The sequence below is a fragment of the Lissotriton helveticus genome, chromosome 6 (genome assembly GCF_964261635.1).
Source record: "Lissotriton helveticus chromosome 6, aLisHel1.1, whole genome shotgun sequence".
In the NCBI taxonomy this organism is placed as follows: Eukaryota; Metazoa; Chordata; class Amphibia; order Caudata; family Salamandridae; genus Lissotriton; species Lissotriton helveticus.
In genome coordinates this window covers 1,039,331,464-1,039,354,447 of record NC_136067.1, presented here as the reverse complement: position 1 = coordinate 1,039,354,447, position 22,984 = coordinate 1,039,331,464, and the positions used below count along the sequence as shown (strand labels likewise).

At 41.6% G+C, this 22,984-nt stretch overlaps 1 protein-coding gene across 3 annotated transcripts in view; it reads right to left on the bottom strand.

The window, feature by feature from the left end:
• STX11 (syntaxin 11) overlaps nt 1–19,659 on the bottom strand; it is a 398,327-nt gene extending 378,668 nt beyond the window's left edge. The window contains exons 1-2 of one of the 3 annotated variants that reach the window (XM_078648674.1): nt 19,466–19,659; nt 15,849–15,941 (exon numbers count right to left, since the gene is read on the bottom strand). Coding sequence is in view for 1 of the 3 variants with exons in the window: in XM_078648672.1 (XP_078504798.1) it covers nt 19,466–19,520 (55 nt within the window). In the remaining 2 variants the exon portion in view is untranslated. The remainder of the gene's footprint in view (nt 1–15,848; nt 15,942–19,465) is intronic. The other 2 variants (XM_078648675.1, XM_078648672.1) reach the window with 2 other exon arrangements.
• Between the last annotated feature and the right edge of the window lie 3,325 nt (nt 19,660–22,984).

Genomic DNA, 22,984 nt, shown 5'->3' with positions numbered 1-22,984 from the left:
AGGATGGCGGGCGGATCGCCCCGGCCAGGCTGGTGGTAGCCACCGCCCGCCTGGTGGGGGATGATCCGCCCGCCATCCTACCCGGAATCACCCCCCGCCATATTAGTATGGCGGGGGTGACCGCGGTGGGCGGAAAGACCATCCGCCGCTTTACCGCCCGGTCGCCTTGCGGCCGGGGCGGAAAAGGTTTAATATGGTGGCGGTGTCTATCAGACACCGCCAGCAATATTAGCATGGGCATTTTCAAATGCCTTTCCATGGCGGCAATGCCGCCATGGAAAGGCATGCGGAGACACCCTGCGGGGGCCCGTTGCGGGCCCCCAGGAGCTCCGGGGGGTGTGGGGGGTGCACATGGGGGGTACCTATCCCCCAGCATTGCAAAGTACAACGTGGCAGGCACCGAGCGGTGCCTGTCATGTTGTGCTTTGTAATGCACTACACGTATCTTTAGCATTGCGGCGGGTGGTGCATTCAGCACCGCCCGCCGCAATGCTAAAGATACAGGATGCACCCGCCACTGTGGCCGGCGCATCCTAATGCCCCCAACGGGACCCCGCCCTTATGGTGGGCAGTCCCGCCACACGACAGGATGACGGGCGGACAAAGTCCGCCCGTCATCCTAATGGGCCCCATAGTGTTTTACAGAGTCCTTGCTTACATTTAATTTTCAGTTTTACTCCCCTATTAGATTTTGTGTACATTATTTTACCATTGATGCAAAATGTAGTTATTATAATTTAAGGCCTGATGTAGACCTTTGCAGTGTGGAGACAGGTAAGTACAACTTATTTAAATGCCAATACACATATCTGTCATGTTTGCATGTAAACCATATGTAGGCAATGTCATATGCCCCTTTGTGTTAATGTTTGCATACCACTCACACAACATACACACACTATTGAGTGCACACCCACAGACACCACTAGCACTACACCCCCAAACACCACCACAACAAATATTTGTTTTAAGTGTCACTACAGGTGTGTTCAATTTACTTTGATTAGTAGGAAACTGAGCACTACTGTGTGACACATAAGGAAAATATTGCATGTAAGAGCAATGCAGATAGGCTGCAGAAATTGAATGAATGAATGAATGATTACTCATTTATATAGCGCATGGTTACCCGGAGGCATCCCAGCGCTGCAGTGGTCCCATTCATCCCCAGAGAGATTACGGAAATAGGAAGGTTTTTAACATTTTTCTAAACCTAGGATGGTTCTCCTCCATCCGAATAGAGTCCGGCAGGTTGTTCCAAAGTTTGGCTGACTGGACAGAAAAACGTCTGCCTCCCATGCGGCTTCTCCTTATTCGTGGGACTGCCAGAAAGTTCTTACTGCTAGATCTAAGGGTCCTATTGGTTTGATAAGGACAAAACAACGGTTGAATTAGACCGGGTCCTGTCTTAGTTAAGGCTTTATGGACAATAGTCATAGCCTTAAATTCGACCCTTTGTTGTATCGGCAGCCAATGAAGTTGCCGAAGAGCTGGTTTGGCAGAAGTTCTACGTGATAGTTTTAAAAACAACCGGGCTGCACAATTCTGTACAGTCTGTAGAACCCTGAGTGTCCCTAGTGGTGCCCCTAAATATACTGCGTTTGAATAGTCCAGGTGCGTTAAGATCAGGGCCTGGACTAATATCCGCCTTGCTTCAAACGGCAGCAGTCCAATGATTTTTCTAAGAGATCTCATCAGGGCATAGCAGGTCGCTGCTACCTTCTTCGCTTGCACCGAAAAGTTAAGTACTGGGTCCAACCAAACCCCAAGACTTTTGATTTTCTCTTTGGGGAAGGAGGATGACCCAAATTAGTAGGCCACCATCCGTCCACCGTGGAGGGAGCATCATGCCCAAGCATCATGATCTCCGTCTTTGTTCCATTAAGTTTCAGGAAGGAGGCATCCATCCACTCACGAACCTTACTAAGGCAGGAGGAAAGCTTGTCATACGTTGACATCTGGCCAGAGAGGGTGATGATAAGCTGCGTATCATCAGCATACGTCACTAGTTGCACCCCCAAGGCAACACTACCTCATCCAGAGGCCTCATATAAATATTAAATAAGGTCGGGCTGAGGGACGACCCCAGGGGAACGCCACAGTGAAGATGTAAAGGTGGAGAAGAGATGTCATCCTCAAATACCGAGAAAGTCCGATCGGAGAGGAAGGATTGCAGCCATTTCAGCGCGGTCCCAGTGACACCCACATCATCCATCCTTTGAATCAGAATAGAATGATTAACGGTGTCAAAGGCCGCGCTGAGATCTAATAACAGTATGGCTGCACAACTACCTCCATCAACAATCCTTCTTGCTTCCTCAATAACTGCCACCAGGGCTGTTTCAGTGCCTTGCTTGCACCTGAATCTGGTCTGGGTTGGATGTAATAAGTTCTGGGCTTCTAGATGGCTGGAAATCAGAGAATTGACATACTTTTCAGTAAGTTTACTAATTGTGGGCAGCAAAGAGATCGGGCGATAGTTAGCCCAGTCATCAGGGTTGAGACTGGGCTTCTTCAATAACGCCTTTACTCTCGCGTGTTTCCAATGGAGAGGGACTGCCCCAGCTGAGAGAGAGGAATTGATCACCTCCTTAATCACTGGGGCCACAACATCAGAGACCAGATTGAGAATGGTGGGAGGTGCTACATCAGCCGGTGAACCTGATTTAAGGTTACTCAGAAGTGATTGAACCTTAAGGCAGTCAAGAGGGGGAAATGTCTCAAGGGAAGTCAGTTCCGAACTAGGGGGCGAGGGTGGTGTCACCGAGATACCCCGGAAAATGGAGTAGGTATCTGTTATTTTTGATACAAAAAAATTAGCCAATTCCCTACAGCGTGTATAAGCAAGACTAGGGTCAGCGATGGGGGTAGCTGGAGTGACTAAGGACTTAAATATTTTAAAAATTTCCCTGGAGGAGCTGGAGGCAGAGGTAATTTTTTCCTGGTAGTAATTGGACTGAGTAGTTTTAATAGCTTTTTTATAATTACGTAGAGCAGTCCTATAGATGTCTTTGCTAACTTTAAGGTAGTCTTTTCTCCAGAGCCTCTCTTTCTGTTTACAGAGTTGTTTAAGTGTCCTAAGCTCTGGAGTATACCAGGCTTTTTTGTTTGCCCCAATACGATGGGAAAGCTCAGCCTTAGGTAGAGTCAAGTCCAATGATTCCTCTAACCAATGGTTATAACGATCGTTTGCTTCTGAGGGGTCATTACTAATTTCAGGTATAGTTTCTAAAAGATTAAGTATCCATTTCTCAGTTGCTAATTTGGACCACGGTCGCCTAGTTTTTTTTTAAAAACAGGCCTGGCCTGTCTGTTCCTGGCGAGTAAGGGAAAAAGACAGGAGAAAATGATCATACCAGGGAATTAAAGTAGAATTTGTAAACTCGAGCGTGCTTAGATTAGTTTAGCAATGATCCAGTGTATGACCTGCTTTGTGTGTAGGGCCTTTGACAATTTGTTTAAGTTGAGCCGTGTTTAACGCCGTCAGTAGGTTCTGACAAATCGGGGTGTCGGATTTCTCTAACTGGATATTGAAGTCTCCCAATACCGTAAAATTTGGGGCGTTACAAGATAAATTAATAACTGAACTTAACAGATCTTCACAAAACTGTCCAGTCGCCCCTGGGGGCCTATATACCAAAAGCCCCGAAAGCGAGCATGTAGGGGAAAGAGTGGCTGAATACATCATACACTCCGCCCCAGAAATAAGGACTTTCTCTGTTCTACAGCTTATAGATTTTTTATGCACTATGGCAATCCCTCCTCCATCGTCCATTCGTCTGATCTTGCCTTACAATAACATAATTCGAGGGGAGGGCCCGAACAATATCAGGGTAGGAGCCGTCTTTAGTCCAAGTTTCTGTGAGGAAAAGGACCTCAATGTCCGATTCCTCCAGTAACAGGGAAATCTCAAGGGCATGCTTCGGTAGAGAACGACAGTTAAGCAGAGCAAGTGAGAAAGGATGATGCTTAGGGGCCATTATGTCAGGGGTGAAGTAATAATGACAACCCAAACAGGACTCATGAACCTTATGGGTATCTAACAGGATACAGTTCGGTTCGACCTTACCTCTTAGTAGCAGGAGTTGATTCTTGTCATATGAAATCAGAGGTATGTTAACAGGCAGAGGAGCAGGGGGACAGGCCTCTGGACCCGGCGTGGCCCGGACGGGCCCAGACGGGCTTGCCTTTGGCGTGCCGCCGGCCCGCCCGCTGCGCCCACCCGCTGCGCGGACTAGATCCTACGTTCATTTTGTGTGGTATGAAATGGCGGGAAGGCGGCCTGACAGCTGGTGCGGTGAGCTAACTTCCCTCACCTAAGATGGCGTCACTCCGTCTTTTTGCCGCCCCAGAATCGCAATCGTTCTGGGCGGGGACCAGGGTTCGAGCCCAGTGAGTGCCAGAAGAATTCCTTAGTTCTAAAAACAGGTTAAATCACACAGTAAAAAAATCACTACGGATTAAAGTATTGTAAACAAATTTTTAAGCAGCTAACCCCCGGCTTTCCGCCCCAGGTGACATGAATTAAAGCGCACTTTACTACACGATACATGGGACAAATGTAAAAGTAGCTTACCTTAGATCTTGGCCACAACAGTGCTGTTTGGTTTCATGGTGGAGCCCGTGCAGCAAATGAGGGGGTAGAAGTCAGAAGCAAAAAGCCGGGAGCAAGTTTGGTTTTTACGTCATTTCCTCCGATTATGCCTCCTTGGAGTAGTTGCTATGGCGGGAAGGCACATCGTAATCAGTTCGGAGGGAATATGGGCTGGAGTCCCGCCGACAGTCAATTCTGCCTATCCTGTCATCGGGTGCACAGTCAAAATATCGACTGGACATAATATCGAGTTTTAAATATCGACTGGACAAAATATCGACTGGACAGAATATAGACAGCAAAAATATCGTTTTTAAGGTAAGTAAAGTAATATCGACTGTTAAAAATATACACAGTTAAAATATTAAAGTATATAATATAGGTTATTAAAAGTATCTAATTTTTAATAATATTGAATTTTTTATAGTGTGTTTTATGTTATTATATGTGTGAAAAGTGTGTATTTATGTTATAAATAATAATAATTAATGAAATTTGCATTTTAAAATTTTTGCGTTATTTAATTCTGTAGCGGGTTGTGGGTTTATAGGGGAATAGGGTGGGAAGTAATTTAATAATAATTAATTAAATATGTAAATTAATTTATTGTTATACATTTTTAATTATTTAATTAATTTTTATTTGGTAATGAATTAAAATTTAATTGGCAATTAATTTAAATTAATTGATTAATTGTTAATTATGTAAATTTTTCTAATTTATTTTCTGTAGCGGGTTGTGGGTTTATAGGGGAATTGGTTGGGAAGTAATTTAATAATAATTAATTAAATATGTAGATTTATTTATTGTTATACATTTTTAATTATTTGTTAATTAATTTTTATTTGGTAATTAATAAAAATGTAATTGGCAATTAATTTACATTAATTGATTAATTGTTAATTATGTTAATTTTTCTAATTTATTTTCTGCAGTGGGTTGTGGGTTTATAGGGGAATTGGGTGGGAAGTAATTTATTTATAATTAATTAAATATGTCAACATATTTATTGGTATTGTTGTAGAATTAATTGTTAATTATTTATTTTATGGGTAATTAATTAAATTAGAATTGCTAATTAAATTAAATTTGTAATTTTAATTGATTAATTATTATCCAACGCTTTCCCTACTGTTGCACCCACTGGAGTGGGAATAGTAATTTTTACCTCTAGGCTATCCAATGCTTTCCCTACTGCTGCACTCTTTGGAGTGCGTATAGTAATTTAAACCCCTACGCTATCCAACGCTTTCCCTACTGTTGCACTCTTTGGAGTGGAAATAGTAATTTTTACCCCTACGCTATCCAACACTTTCCCTACTGTTGCACTCCCTGGAGTGGGAATAGTAATTTTTACCCCTACGCTATCCAACGCTTTCCCTACTGTTGCACCCACTGGAGTGGGAATAGTAATTTTTACCCCTACGCTATCCAACGCTTTCCCTACTGTTGCACCCACTGGAGTGGGAATAGTAATTTTTACCCCTACGCTATCCAACGCTTTCCCTACTGTTGCACCCACTGGAGTGGGAATAGTAATTTTTACCTCTACGCTATCCAATGCTTTCCCTACTGCTGCACTCTTTGGAGTGGGAATAGTAATTTAAACCCCTACGCTATCCAACGCTTTCCCTACTGTTGCACTCTTTGGAGTGGGAATAGTAATTTTTACCCCTACGCTATCCAACACTTTCCCTACTGTTGCACTCACTGGAGTGGGAATAGTAATTTTTACCCCTACGCTATCCAACGCTTTCCCTACTGTTGCACCCACTGGAGTGGGAATAGTAATTTTTACCCCTACGCTATCCAACGCTTTCCCTACTGTTGCACCCACTGGAATGGGAATAGTAATTTTTACCCCTACGCTATCCAACGCTTTCCCTACTGTTGCACCCACTGGAGTGGGAATAGTAATTTTTACCTCTACGCTATCCAATGCTTTCCCTACTGTTGCACTCTTTGGAGTGGGAATAGTAATTTAAACCCCTACGCTATCCAACGCTTTCCCTACTGTTGCACTCTTTGGAGTGGGAATAGTAATTTAAACCCCTACGCTATCCAACGCTTTCCCTACTGTTGCACCCACTGGAGTGGGAATAGTAATTTTTACCCCTACGCTATCCAACGCTTTACCTACTGTTGCACTCTTTGGAGTGGGAATAGTAATTTTAACCCCTACGCTATCCAACGCTTTCCTTACTGTTGCACCCACTGGAGTGGGAATAGTAATTTTTACCCCTACGCTATCCAACGCTTTCCCTATTGTTGCACCCACTGGAGTGGGAATAGTATTTTTTACCCCTACGCTATCCAACGCTTTCCCTACTGTTGCACCCACTGGAGTGGGAATAGTATTTTTTACATTTAGCTATTGTACGTAAATAAAATTGGATATTATTTAATTATATTATGTTAATATATATATACGTTTTAATAAATATGATTGTTAATTTTTTTTATAACTTTAATTAAATATTTAAATATTATATTTTAATTTAAGTCTTTGTAAGTATATTTTAGTAATTAATATTAAATTTTAATTTAATTTAACACTGTTTTTAATAAACTCGATATTTTTTACATCTATATTTTTGTAAACGATATTTTGTACTCGATATTTTTGTACTTACCTGTTTGTACATACAAACTCGATATTTTGGTTGTAGATATTTTTTCCTCGATATTTTGGGTAGTCGATATTTTGCCAGTCGATATTATTTTAGTGATCCCCGCCATCGACGCAGTTGGGAATTCCTGGCGGGGTTGGCGGGACCATGGTGGCCTTTCTTCTATGGCCCTGCCAACATCTAAATAGGGTGGGCGGACCATCAAGCCGGGCATCGTGAGGACAGCTGAAAAAGTGATGGCGGGACCGGACCCGCCAAATCATGAGTTTCAAACTATTTTAAGATTTATCTTTATAAGATAGATATTAACATATAATAAAGCCACTCTACAAGATTTGTGAAAAGGGGCCTAGGATTTATGGTCTGTGTACGACCATTCTGACTGGTGTTCCTGTGCCTGAAATTACCAAGTGGGAGTACAGCATTCCAGATTTTACAGCATATATTCCAACACCTGGTAAAATCATCGTGGGCTGTGGGTAATGGACTGTGGGCAACAGGCTTAGCCCCGCCCACACCTGATATTTCCCTGCACCACAGGGGAGCAAGGAACCAAGGAATGCTCCACCCCCACCGTTCTACAAAACCCCCTAAGTTCTCATTAACCCTTCCCTGCTCAAAGCAGGTGCCAAAGGTGAGCAAAAAAAAGTTTTGACTCAGGCATATATATTAGGATATTGACTCATTAATCCTGGGTCCACATGGTTATTCCCTATTTCAAAGACTTGTACTTGTATGTTGCAGATGTGTAATTACAGTCCAGAGTCAGTGTCTTCCCCCAGTAATTCCAGGACTCCTGCACCATGCAATTTGTAATCAGCCTCAAGATTGGCAAAATATCTTCACACCTACAAATTAGGCTCAGCCCTGGTATCTGTTCCACCATTTTCAAGTGACTACATTCATGTCTACCTTTTATGTTGCCTATATCTTCCTAGGCCTTGTTACTTGTTCCAAGCTCCTTGTTTTTCAATCTAACCTTGTCCTTGATTTGGCATTTATGTTGTGTCTATTTCAAAGTGTTCATGTCTCTCTGTCCAATGTCTGTGTCTCAATCTCCCTTTCACTGTGCTCATGTCTCCCTGTTCCCATGACTCCTAGTCCCAGTGTTGATGCCACTCTGTAACATAATCCACCACTCATTTTCCCTACTTCCTCAACTGTTCCAAACATTTCCTGTGACCATATCCCTTTGCCGAAAGCTACATATTTCCATGCACCCGTGTCTCTGGCACCTTGTCTCTATATCTTTATGCTTTCTGCCCCTGTGTACATGTTCCCTGCACACATCTTTGTTTTTCTACACCATTGTTTCCCTGCACTGGTGTCCTTGAGGTCTGTACTCCTATGGTTCTGCAAACTGTGCTAAGTACAATCTTGGCGCACGTGACTCTCAGAGTAGTGACGGTGAGCATAGAAATGCTTCTCAGAAAGGTAGTGTGGGGGGCACAGAATGAGACCTCAAACAGTAACACAACAGATTCAATTACAGAGTCCAGTCTAGTGCTTGTCTTAGAAAAAAAAACGGACTCTAATATCAGAACACATCAAAATACTACACACAGTGACAAGAGTTAAGCTAAATGGTTGTACAGACACCTCTCCGTGGTCTAGCCTTTTCTCACACCCTCCACAGGGGTCTATTCCAACTCAAATGGTGCCTACAATACCTACAATGTTTTAGCAGCAATAAACAGATCATAGGCAAGAATCAGAAACAGGTTCAAGCTTAATATTAATCTGTGCAAGCAACTACAATGTTTGGTAACACGTAGGTTAGTTTATTCGTTTCTTGAGCAAAATAGCTCATGCTGGCAATCCTTAATCTCCTTAACACAAATGCTTATATTTTGGAGTTCTAGATACAGACGCTCATTTTTTGTTTTAAGGCCTCATGTTGCCTGTTCACTGGTACACAGCTTGATCTGATATTCAGTGGTGCACTCTTCACAGATGCACAGTCAGCATCCTCATCACTAGATGCAGGGTTGCAGGTGCTTGGGTGTCACTTCTAAGTGGAACTTTACATGAGATGAGGAAGCAAGCACCACTCTCCTCCTGAAGCAGGAAAAGGTTTTCTTCAGTGCTAGTAAAACAAAAAAACTGTTTGTTGCCACAATCACCTCAAAATCATGACAACCCAGAACATGGAGTATAGTAGTCCTATGTCAATGTAGAAGGAACACCCAGGTATTCCTCCAGATCACAGAACTGGTTCTTGTCCTTGAATCAACATGCATAAGCCTACACGTTAGTGCTCATGCTAGATTAGCATGTCAGCTGAGTTAACAAAATGTCATGTTACTGGTTCCACATGCAGCCAGGTCATTCAGTTCAGGGGTACATTCTGTTTACCATATAGTTAACACACCCATCAGTCCCATATAATTACATTTAATTAGTGGCATATGTGGATTTTTGGAGTACACAATGTCTTCCGCTGGCATTTGGGATTTCCAGTATCAGTTAAATCTTTACATGTTCCAGTTGGCATGCAGCAGTGTTGGGGAAGTCTATGGTTGCAAAGTCACATCACCAGTGGCTTGCTGGCCAAAATGTCTGGTTGTGGGTGAGATTTTGGAGCTAGGTGCCATGCTTTGGTTAGGGTGACTTAATGTGCGGGAATTCCCAAACTCAGATAGCACACATTTTATCTTACAGTAGGCACAAGGGCTGTGAAAGCACAGGGGCAAACAACAACAAAGGGACACCGACTCATTGGAAGAGCTTTGTATAGGGAGATCTTTGTGGTTTGGCTTACAACTGGGCCTGTCAGCAGGGACAGGGCAGGAAGTCCGCAAAATACCCCAGCCATGGAGACAAAAATGTCTGTTGCAGGGGAAGAGAAATACTTCAGCAAGCTTTAAAAAATGTAGTTGATTTCCCTAGAGCTCTTCCGTCGCGATTATTGTCTCAGCCCACAGCATTTCTAATGTCTGACAAAATGCCGATATACAAAATATCGACCTACAAAAATATCGCAACAAAAAATATCGGTCAACAATATCGACATCCTACCTCCAACACGGTAAGTACAAAAATATCGAAAAAAATATATCGATGTCAAAAATATCGTAATTAAAAAGTATTGTTTTTTTTATAAATAAAAAAAATATGTAAAATAAATTAAATAATACTTATAAATGTAATAAACATAGGTAAAAATATGTTTTACTATTTAAAATGAATAATTAATATACACAATTTAATAATAAAAAAAATTAACATATACATATAATACATAATATATACTTCCTTAATAATAACTTTTAAAAATTATTTTAATAACTTATAAATAATAAAAAAATATTATAAATTACAAATACATCTATACACATAAAATAATAATAGTAATACAAATCAATGAAAATGTAAAACAAATTAAAAAAAGTAAGTAAATGTTGGATAGCGTAGGGGTAAAAATTACTATTCCCACTCCAAAGAGTGCAACAGAAGGGAAAGTGTTGGATAGCGTAAGGGTAAAAATTACTATTCCAACTCCAGAGAGTGCAACAGTGGGCAAAGTGTTGGATAACGTAGGGGTAAAAATTACATTCCCACTCCAGAGAGTGCAACAGTAGGGAAGGTGTTGGATAGCGTAGCGGTAAAAATTACTATTTCCACTCCAGAGAGTGCAACAGTAGGGAAAGTGTTGGATAGCATAGGGATAAAAATTACTATTCCCACTCCAGAGAGTGCAACAGTAGGGAAAGTGTTGGATAGCGTAGGGGCAAAAATTACTATTTCCACTCCAGAGAGTGCAACAGTAGGGAAAGTGTTGGATAGCGTAGGGGTAAAAATTACTATTCCAACTCCAGAGAGTGCAACAGTAGGGAAAGTGTCGGATAGCAAAGAGGTATAAATTACTATTCCAAATCCAGAGAGTTGAACAGTAGGGAAAGTGTTGGATAGCGTAGGGATAAAAATTACTTTTCGCACTCCAGAGAGTGCAACAGTAGGGAAAGTGTTGGATAGCGTAGGGGTAACAATTACTATTCCCACTCCAGAAAGTGCAACAGTAGGGAAAGTGTTGGATAGTGTAGGGGTACAAATTACTATTCCCACTCCAGAGAGTGCAACAGTAGGGAAAGTGTTGGATAGCGTAGGGGCAAAAATTACTATTCCCACTCCAGAGAGTGCAACAGTAGGGAAAGTGTTGGATAGCGTAGAAATTGAAAATAACATACTTATAAATAAATTATTATTTTAAAATATAAAAAAAATAATTATTAAATAAATCTAAACTATTTACAAATACCAATACAGAATTATTAAAACATAATTAAGATTAAGATTGGAAACTGTAGGCAAGGCTCTCCAAGCTGTTCAACTTGATATCCACAAGGTGTCTAATCACGTGCAAGACCTTCTGACTGTGTTTCGTGATCACAGACAAAACGCAGAGGAACAATTTAAGAATGTTTAAAAAAAAAATATTCCAACAACAGTAGAAAAATGAAACATTGAACTTTGTGTTCCCAGACAGTATGGCCATTAAGTCTTTTGTTCTAATTTTGGTTCCTCTTCTGTGGAAGAATTCTATTGGCAGTCTATCTATGTGCCATACACAGACTCTATCATCGTACCATTAGAAAGCCTGTTTGGCAATGAAAATAAAAGAAATTTCAATCTGTTCTCACTTTACTTGGCAAAAAATACACTTGAGCAATACAGATGCCAGATTTAAAACATCAGAGAAATTTACAACATTGAAAACCTGGAAGCCGAAGTAGTCACATGGTTTGAGAATTTGTCAAAGAAGGGTGTGCAGTTTGACAATGGATTTCTGGATTTTGCTAAACCACAGATTTATTTCCATAAGTCCAACAAGCAATTTTTATTCCAATTATCATTCTTCTCACATTACCAGTGACCTTGTGTACAATGGAAAGGTATTTCAACACAATGAAAAGGGTGAAAACATGGTTGAGGTCGACAATGGCATATGGTCGCTTATCAGATTTGAGCATGATGAGTAAAATTGATGAAAAAAAGCAACAGCTGATTGAAACAGTAATTGATAATTTTGCACAAGATCACAGTGAACAAAAACTGCATAAAACTACTCATTGAAAAATATGATTATTACATTTGAGCAAGAGTGTAGATGTTTGCAGCTGCTAACCTGCAAAAGTTATCCAGTTTAACTTTGTACTTTTTTCCCACTTTGGATGAAAATAGTTATTATTTTACTTAAGTTAACATATTTAATGTTATTTATTTTAATATAGCTAATACGTTTTCAAAATAAATACATTTGTCATATATTTTAATTGTCATTTGTTTGTGCATGTTAATACCAAATGCATATTCTACATTTTTTTTAATAATTCAGTTATAGTGCCTTGATCATGTGTGTATGAATAATGTGGTGCATTCAATAGTGTTAACATAAAAATAGATTAGGAAATGCTAATAAGACAATGGCAGCTTGACCCTTCTATTAAGCTTTTTCCACAGGGTTCTCAACCCTATGCATGCCTGTGCTTTTTCATCTTTGGCCAGAGCCGCTCCTGCCTGCATCTCTGCTTTTTTCTTTGCGAACTGCTAAAAGGTGTAATATCTACCATATTCCACAAAAGAAAGTGATGGCTGTGGCACAACAATCCTATTGCCTAAAGGAACATTTGTGGCCTTCTTCTGCACCCCATTGCTCCTACTGCGCTCCAGTGTTTCTTGTGCCCCATCTGGCACACATCATGTTGGATGCTGGATAACGTCAGAATGATGCCCACCCTGAAAACATTTCTGCAGACGCCCATGATAATAACTCACTCACTTTTAATCTTGATATTGATCCTGCCGACAAGGATGCACAAGTCTTAAATAAAGCAATTGAAAATTCAAAGAATAAGGGTGTACGCATAAAGTGGGAGAAGGTGGACAAGGACCCATTTCTGAGGGATTCTGTGATTGGAAATCAGGAAGAAATCTAGATTAGTTCTCAACAGGTTGGAGTTCCAAACATCATGATCCACACATACAACTCCCTCTGTGCCTATATTTCATCAACACTGACAACACATAGGGGTCGATTCCGATCCGGTAAAATGCGCTCCAAATTGTCGTACGGAGCGTTTTTTCCCCGTACGAATCGTACCCGTAGACGTCCCGTACGTACGACGAAGTACGATCCGTACCAGGTGCCGAACTCCGTACGAGTCGTACAGGACTCCGTACGACTCAAATCTCCGTACGAGTCTCACTCGGAACCCGCTGTACGCGACATCACAACGGTTCGCGGCTGGTTTTTACGACACAGCAAGTACGATTCGTGTCGGGTACGCACCGTACGACCCTTTTCCTACGGGAGCTGAAAACAGTCGTAAACGCAGAGTTCGCGCCGAAACAGGTACGGAACGCCCCCCCCGGGTACGGCACGTACCCCCCATGATCGCAGGGGTACGGCGCGTACCCCTGCGACCATGGGGGGTACGTGCCGTACACCCAGCGTACATGGGGTACGGTGCGTACCCCATGAACGGTGGGTGTACGGGACGTACCCCATGTACGCTGGGTGTACGGCACATACCCCCCATGATCGCAGGGGTACGTGCCGTACCCCTGCGATCATGGGGGGTACGTGCCGTACGGTGTGTATGTGATTGTGCGCTTTTCCGTACGAATCGCCCTTACCTGACGTGGACCGTACGAATAGCGTCCCGATCACCCGGTCTGGATCGTACTCGCCGAGTCGTACGGTGTGTGTACGAGTCGTACGGAAATGGCTCCGGATACGAATCGTACGGACGGGGATTTTACCGGATCGGAATCGACCCCATAATGTACTCGCCCAATTAAACAGGGATGGTTCAATACCCCTCAGCTGTCTTCCTTAAGTCAGATTTAGGGGAATACCCATGTAATATGAAAAAAGTAATTTCAGCCAGAAAAGCTTACAAAGTGCAGTAGCTGAAAGGAAGTCAGAAATAAAGACGAAAACCTGGGAAGACCTTGAAATTACAGGAAGGATGAAGGATAACAATGCCTTTTGGAGACTAGTAAAGCATTATTTTTTTCTATGGTTACAATAGACAACAAATAGATAAAGAAAGTCCAGCTAGCTTATTGGTTAAACATTGCACCAACATTTTTGACCCAAAAAATCAGGATCATGCTCAAGTGGTCACGGATGTTATTGTCTATGACTAAAAGACTGCTATTTGGGAGCCAGTCAATTGAAATAAACAGCGTGGTTCTGGCAATTAAAAATAGTCCCTCAGGAAAAGCGCCTGGCCCAGATGAAATTCCTTTGGAATTATTTAAAGCTAACCTTCCTTAATGGGCCCCCATTAATACTAATGTTTTGAGAGCTGCAGTCGCAGGCCCGCTAGCTCCAATATGGCAGGAGCCAGTAGTAGTTCCAATTTCTAAAAAGGAGGACAAAGGTCTCCCAGCTACTTTCGTCCAATTTCATTGTGGACGGAGCGCTAAAACTTTTCAAACATTCACTCCCAGTCACAGATCTGGGTTGAATCTGTCATTGTTCTTTAGCTCACTTCGCCACCCCAGTTGAGACCAAGCCATATGCAAATAAGTCTTAACGATGTTCATCATGGGAACAGTCCAGCCCGAACTGTCAAGCAAGGTCTTTCTTCGGCCGGAAACAAGCATCCTAGGACCAGTTTCGGGGTAACACCCCTCATCACCCAGGCTAGCTTGAATCCAGTGGCAAAGTGAGCCAAGGCCCCAAGTCAGGGCATACCCTGCGAACTTAGGGCAACCAAAAAAAACACAATTAGACCCTGGATTGTCTTAGGATGTAATTCTGTCTTTCAGTAATGTCCTTCATCTTGTCGCTCATTTCTTTCCTATTTTTTAAATAGAGAAAAGACAAAGATATCTTTTGTCTACTTATGCCATAGATTGAGAACTTTTTGAAATATAGAGATGCACTCCCTTCTGATTTGCTTTACACTTTCAACTGTGTTTTCACTCTATTTAAACTTTTTATCTAGCGTGCTGCAGGGGTGACACGTTTGTCCTTTCCGTGTCAAAAAATGAACCTCCCTACCTCGAGACCTTGGGTCCCGACCCCTACGCACAATTGCAGCAAGGATTTACCAGCAATTTACCATTAACTTTATATACATTGAAAAACAATACTTAAATTAAGTTTGAACATTTATTTCGACACCATAAATATTCATTCATTTGAATTCTTTTAGTGGATCATGAAACATGAATTAAGTAATATACATTCCAAAATTTCATTTGTACATGAAATTTTTTTTTCATTCAAACAATTTCTTCTGTGCTTTCTTGGAGATGCTCTATGCATTTCGGGTCACACCGGACCCTTCGTCGGGAGCAAGTGTTATCTAAAAAACAATATCACACAGCAATGAGCACTATATACCAACTGGAGTATATAATGTGTCGACATTTTTCAATAGCACAACATGCTTTGGTGCGTTCAAAATGACTGTGTTGTGTACCCTTCACCTCAGTGCTCAAAGAAAACCAGAATTCCTGATATAAGCTTACTTGATCCATCCTGTTTAATACACTCATGAATCTGTAAAACAAGAACCAATCATTGGAATAAATCTACAACTAAAATGTGCAATCAGCTTAATGATACTAAAAAAAATATTAGCTGTGGCCTGGCCTTCTGGACTTACCGAAGGACTTCGATAATCTAATGCCTGCCGCAGAACATCTCTAGGAAACTATCGTCTTCATTGCGCCCAGGAAAGGGACAACAATCGGAAACCCTGAAACAACAATACCGAACAAACACTCGTCAAACCTCCACTCTGCGAAAAAAAATTCACAAGCGTTTATATTTTCTGCTATGTTTAAAGATTTTACCGGATCTTCCTCCTCCTGACTCCACAACTCCGCTTTCTCGCGCTTCCGTGAGATACAACTCTATGACCTCTGCTTGTTTATAGGAATTAATGCCGAGTCTCGAACAGTAGACAAGGAAGACGGACTACTCAACCGGTTATCCACCGGCCGCCATTTGTAAATGGTGTTAAATGGTGTAAAGTGCTGCAAGCAGGCTGCAATTCACTAAAAACGACTGAGAAACCTTTAAAAAATCTCAACCTCCCAATAATCACAAACCACAATAGTGATCAGGACATATAACGTGCCTGACTTCTCCAAACTCTCCCCGAAAACCTAGTGTGATCAACAAACTTTATTGTTCACCAAAGTGAACACTGACCTGATATCTCAAAAAAAGAGACACACTAGAACACTGTACATGCACCATGACAAGACGTGAATGTGTGAAAAATAAACAAAAAATGGAAATAAAATTGCATGTTGATTTGAAAATTGTAAAAATCTCTATAACACATTACAACAATATATACAGTATATACATGAGTACTTGTCAAGAGTATCCGCACTTGTGAGCAAATTTACAAGAAACAAGATAAATCAAACCGGTCATTTAATCCTTTCGGTTCTTGGGTACCCAGTTTTTTTATCCAAAATATTTCTCGCTGAAGGAGGGATCTCGTGCGATCCACACCTTCAGGGAGAACTACCTGTTCTAACACTGAGAACTGCAATTGAGAAATACTATGCCTTTCTTGTGTCCAATGGGATGCCAAACTGCTCTTCATATTTTTATTTCTTATGGTGCTCTTATGTTCTGAAATTTGCACTTTTAATTTTCTCTCTGTCTTGCCTACGTAAACTTTCCCGCAGGGACATTTTATGTAATAAATCAGGTTCATGGAGTTGCAATCTGAATTGTGATGTAATACAATTTCTTTGCCTGACAAAGGATGATGTATAGTTTTTCCAATGATAACGTTACTACAGTGCACACAATTTGCACATTTTTTCATTCCTCTACTAACTGTAGTTTCTTTTTTGTGCGTAGAAAATGTCAGGATTTCTTTGAGATTTTTAGACCTTGTATAAGCAAACAAAGGTTTGACATTAAATAAACCTTGAAAATCTGATTCACTTTCCAAAAGAACCCAATGGCGATTGAGAACTACCATAAAACTTTGCAAAAGAGTCCTCCATTTCAAGCACCCCCACCCCCATTGGTGCCCAGCCTTTATTAGGGTGATCTTGCAAGAGAATGGTTGCCCCTTTATTGACGTCAAAGGGTGTAACAGTTAGGAGCACTTCACTGTACGTGGTAAAAATATATCTTAGTGACTCCCGTTTCACATATTTTGCTCCAGTAGTCCACCAGACAGACAGTTTGCACATGCACCAACCCTTTTAAGCGTGTGTTAATGTGCATTTTAATATATACATGGGGGTTCGCAAAAGCCTGCATTAAAGACGTCTGTGCAAGAATGAGCCTGACAACGAGGTTTGCTGCAGTCAGTAACTATTGTAGGCACAAACATACCTGCCAACTCACACGGTGCCACCATGTGACACATGATATCGGCTTCCATTACACGGTCACCCGGTGATGAGCCAATATCACGAGGCGGCAGGTAAAACAAACGGAAAACTACTGCAGAGAGTTGAATTCAGCCAGTTTTCCGAGGCTTTGAACTGCCAACATCCATTAAGGGGTATGAAAACACCCCAGGACATCGGCACCAGTCTTTGTAAGCTTTTTGTATTCTTTTTGGAGGGGGTTTGGGGGAGGGGGGAGGCAAAAGTGCCTCTTAGGTACTTCTCAGAGCAAGGCCCCGGCCCCTCCTCACACAGTGAGATTTTGGCTTAGGTTGGCAGGTCTGCACAAATAGTAATTACACAGCATGAATGGAAGCAACTCCATTGTAAAGAACATTTAAGTCCTGACGTTCCTATCCAAAATCCCATCTTGGTCTCTAACCTTTTGAAAGACTTGCAAGTGGTGAGAGAAATTTTGAAGCACATTCGTTCTCTACAAGTCTTAACTAGCTTGTGAAATACTTCTGTGCATGCATAAGGCACCTCAAGTACTTTCAGGTGTTAGACGCATTGACAAAGCCAATAAGTTTGACTTTTATTTGCTAGTGCATGTAAACACAAGCATGCAGAAATGCTGTTTGCATGCATGCATGCATTGGCACATTATAGCCAAACCTACTGATTTTGCCGATGCACTTTTAGTTTATTGTTCACATGTCTGTCACCCATAGAAATTATAAGGCATAGACTAAGTGGGCCTAGACCAAGGGTCCCAGCATTTCAGGAGCCCCCTGATAGAGCCAGCTCTGTTCTGAAGAGAATCTTGCCCTGATGCCCTTGAATAATTCTTAAACAGATTGTTTTAAATACTGTTTTCCTTTAATTTATTTTTAATGTGGGTGATGTGTGAGCAACTACAGACATTGTGCAGAGAAATGTTGTATTTATGTTTCATTCAACATCCATAAAAAAATTCTCTTGAACCAAAAATGGACCTCATATATGAGAAATGAGAGGGTGTCACAGATTATTTGCAGTTATATAAGTGAGCTGCTGCTGTATCACAATATTGAAAACACATGTCACTATCCCTGAATATTAGATGTAAACACATTTAGAATTTGGCTTAGTGCCTGTGCACTGTTAGTGACCTGGCCAAACAGGGCATGAAAGAGCTGAAAATGGATCATTAATTCAAGGCAGTTCTCAACAGGGCCCCCAAAATACGTTTGACCCAGGGAACCAAAATCCTTAAGATGTCCCTGCTTTCACCCTAGTAGAATGGTTAATTAAAAATAACAACATTCGGGCTTTACAACTGTCACAGCTGCATGAATGTGAAAGGTCAGAGCGCACACATATGCTTGTGGCATTAGGATGCACATGCATGAGTCGTAACACATGCATTTGAATTGGCGGCCATCTTGGGATGAGTTGTCTCTAATAGGAAGCCCATTGTGAGATTACCTGCTATGTGTATGCATGCAAAAGTGCAATGAAAAACATTTGGCAAAGTCAACAGCCCAGCCTTTCAGAGCAAAGACCTATTGTGCGTCCTCGAAACTAAGTTCTAATTTTTTTGCATTAAGCATTGTGCCACAGCAACAGAGACAGACAGGAAAGGGAAGGGTGTAGAAGGACAACGAGAAAGATAGGAAACCAGTAAGAAAGGAAGAAGGTAGGGATAAAGGATGAACCTTCAAAAGTGAAATAGCGAGGCAGGAAGAGCAGGGCGGTGGAAGAATGAGGCGTGAGCTGGAATCGAGCCTGACCAGCCTTGGCAAGCCCCCAGCATTCTGCTGCACAGGCAGCAGGCTCATAAGAAAACCTTTGGGTCCCAGCACTAATATGAAGTAAGCACTCCCACCACATTCCCACCCTAGATAAAGTTGTGGCTGTGGTTATATTCTCCTACCTCCTTCTTCTTCGTCTGACTGGAAAGAACTGTTCAGCAGGCTCGTATCTTCCATGTTCCAGCACAAATATTATATTTATTTTGTTTTTGTGAGTTGCTTATCTGTATTTGTGCGAGCAGCGTTTGATCAAGGCGGAGATGAAAGCACCAATGTAACAGACTACGTCAATATGAGCCAAGGGTTGCTGAAGACTGAAGGGGATTTTCCAGACTCACAGAATTATTTTTCAAAAGGGAAGTGACGTAAATATTACTGGAAACTACCATTATTCACCATAGTTCAAAATATAGCCTTCCAGTTAGAGAAAAGCACTGTATTTTGAACCCTCATTTACAATTGACTTTTATCAGTTTCTCTTTAGGATCATACTTTTTTTCCTACTTCTTTTCCCATTCATTCGTTTATGCTTGTTATTGGCTAAACCTTGGTGTTATGTCTTGGTGCTAACAGCATTACATTGTGGATACATAGGCCCTGGTAACAAGTGAGGGGGAAATCAGGTGTGGGGAAAATGCATCCAGAATTTCCGATACTGGCCGGAAAATCTCACTGCAGGATCGGCAAGTCCATCTGGTTACAAATATGTACTGGGTCCAGCGCTTTAAATGGGCTGGTACTGTCCAGTACGGAGTACCAGCACTTTTTTATTTTGAGGTGGAGAGCACTGGCACTTCTCAAGAGAAATGCAATACTTTTAATTAAAGAGTATCGGCATTTCTCAGAAACAAGCAGGTACTCTGGTACAGAGTACCTGCATTTTCATTTTTTCCATTTCAAGCACTGACTGGGTCTATAGAATTGTAATTACCAAGGGCCATATTTATGACACGATTGCATCGCTCTTGCACCAAGCAACTTGGTGCAAGAGTGTCCCAAACCTTAAGTCAGATTTTTGAAGCCAGGCAAAGCCACTTTGCGTGGCTCAAAGAATCTGGAGTAACGGAATGCAGTACAAATCGCTTCGTTGTGTTACTCTGCCATGGGTAGAATTTCCATGAGCGATGCGTGGGTGTTCCCCCGCAACGGCCATGGTTTTTGACATATTCTCAGATTTACAAAACCTTGTAAACCTGGGAATTTGCCAAAAGGATACGCCTCCCAGGTGAGGCGTAAGGGGGAGAAAAATCCTTATTTCTTCCTGTTTCTTCCTCTTGTTATGTGTGCTGCACTCTGTAGTACACTTAGAAAAGGGAAAAAGCCTGTCAGGGTTGTTTCGGTGCAGGAGATGCCCTTTCCTGCACAAAAACAATCCTGCCTACAACACAGTCATACTTACACCACGGTGCAAGGGTACCTGCATTGGTGCTAGGCTGCCAAAACGGCACCAGGACAAGGGAAAAGGACAGGAGTGTGCCGTATTGGATAAATACTGTATATTCCTGCCCTTTCCCTGTGACAGAGGGCAGCACAGCAAGATGACTTGCTGCACTGCCCTGCGCCCCAAAATTCATAAATATGTCCCCAGGTGTAGTGCTTTAACAAATAAATGGTTTTATTAGGCGATAATACTGACTAGAAAAAACATGCTGTGCAAAAACACTGCATCAAAAGGAACTACATTAAGCAACAGAAACAATGTAATTTCCTGGTGCAATCAATACCAGTGCAGAGCACAGTCTGCTGATACGTAGTTCTGAGTAGCTAATTCACCCATAAGTTTGTTACTGCCAGTCAGCTTCATTCCTAACCCTTCCTGGAGGCCATTTTGCAGATTCATAATCCACTGCAATTCATCAAGACAAAGCTCCATCCACACCATCGAACCTGCAGCCTTTCAACCATGGCCCTTTAGTGACTAAGGAAATACACTGCAGCAAGCCTGAATTGCACATAATGGTTGAGGAAGTTGGCTGAGAAGATCCCCAGCTAATTTGCTATTTGGTGTCCAATACAACTGCCAGCATCAGAATGAATAAATATCTTACTGAAAATAACTCAGAAGGTTAAAGGAGCGTCCTTATACACCCAGACAGATGAAAAATGGAATAAATGGTTTCAAAACCATTGTGTACAGGAACGTCTTGCCAAACACAGATGTGAGCCCCTTGCTACTGGTGAAGGATCTGCATTAGAGCTGAGGTTAACCCCCAGCTTAGCATGTCTGGAGCATTATCAGCCTTACTAGCATTGAGGAAATAAAAGGTGGAGGCAAAGTTAGAGGCAGGTGAGTAACAGACACCGCTATATTATACATATCCATGCATCCATGTCACGCTTAGGTATAGATGGCATATTACATGTGCTATGATAGTGAATAGCACAAGGAATGGGGCCATGTGGCAACAAAGCATGACCAGGGAAGGTGGCTAAGCTTTTTAAATCTCAACGAACCTTTAGTTTTGTTGTAGTTTTGTTTTTATTTAGTTTGTCCTTAGAGGCTCTTTTATCATAATTTTCAAAACTGTAGTGAGTATGATTTCAGCATCAAACCCACAAGCAAATTTGGAAAGGGTTAGCTTCACCCAAGTCGTCTCTGGCAGAACCTTACCAACAGTATGTACAAGTTGAACGAAAACACAGATTATTTTTATTTGCAGCACAATATTGTGACTAAGCACAGTGGGCAGTAAAATCAAGTCTGTTAAGGCGTCTCTCCTTTTCTTCTATTTCTTTTTTCCATCAAGGTGTGAGTCTAATGCAGGACGCTCTTTGAGTTGAGGTTCAAGTGGGAGGATCAAAGGAGCTGGCAAGATAGAGTTCTGGAAGCCAGGAAACAGGCAATTGGCAGGCGAAGAGGCTAAGCCAAGGGGAGGAGTGTGGACTGTCTTTAAACATGACTGCTTTAGGTCGTTCATAAAGGGCCCATTCTAATTGTTTGTAACAGGGAAAAGGTGCAGATAACTAACTTGATGTGGCTACCTTCTAGAAGGTGGTTTATAATGTTCACAAAGGTTGTGTTCTAATTGCTTAGGGCAAGGAACAGGTGGAGATGATTAATTTGATGAGGCTGTCTTCTAGGCGGTGTTTTTAGAATGTTTACAAAGGGTGTGTTCTAATGGCTTATAGCAAGGAACAGGTGCAGAAAATTATTTTGATGAGACTATCCTCTAGAAGGTGCTTTAGAAGGTTCATAAAGGTAGTGTTCTAATTGCTTATAGCAAGGAACAGGTGCAGGGGATTAATTTGATGACAGCTGTCTTCCAGAAGGATCAAGTTGAGGTCATCTATGCCAGTTGCTTGATGTTTATTCGGGTGGATTTTCTGGATGTTGCCTTGACACCTGAAACCTGACCTTGCATATGCATGGTAAAATATTTGTAAAAGCTATTAAGCCTTTTCAAACAAACCCAGGAACACCAGCTGCAGCTAGCTATTACCAAAAGCATGAAATATATGGACAAAAGTCAGGGTCAAGATGTTTGTTCATTCATAACTGTTGGGAGGAATGCTGATATAGCGTGATAGTCAAGAAAGGTGAGCTGTGGCAGGAATCCTGACAAAAGGCTTTATCCATCACAAACAGTATAGCCAGGGCCTATTGGTGACATTGCAGAAAAAATGTGAGCATGCCATATCAT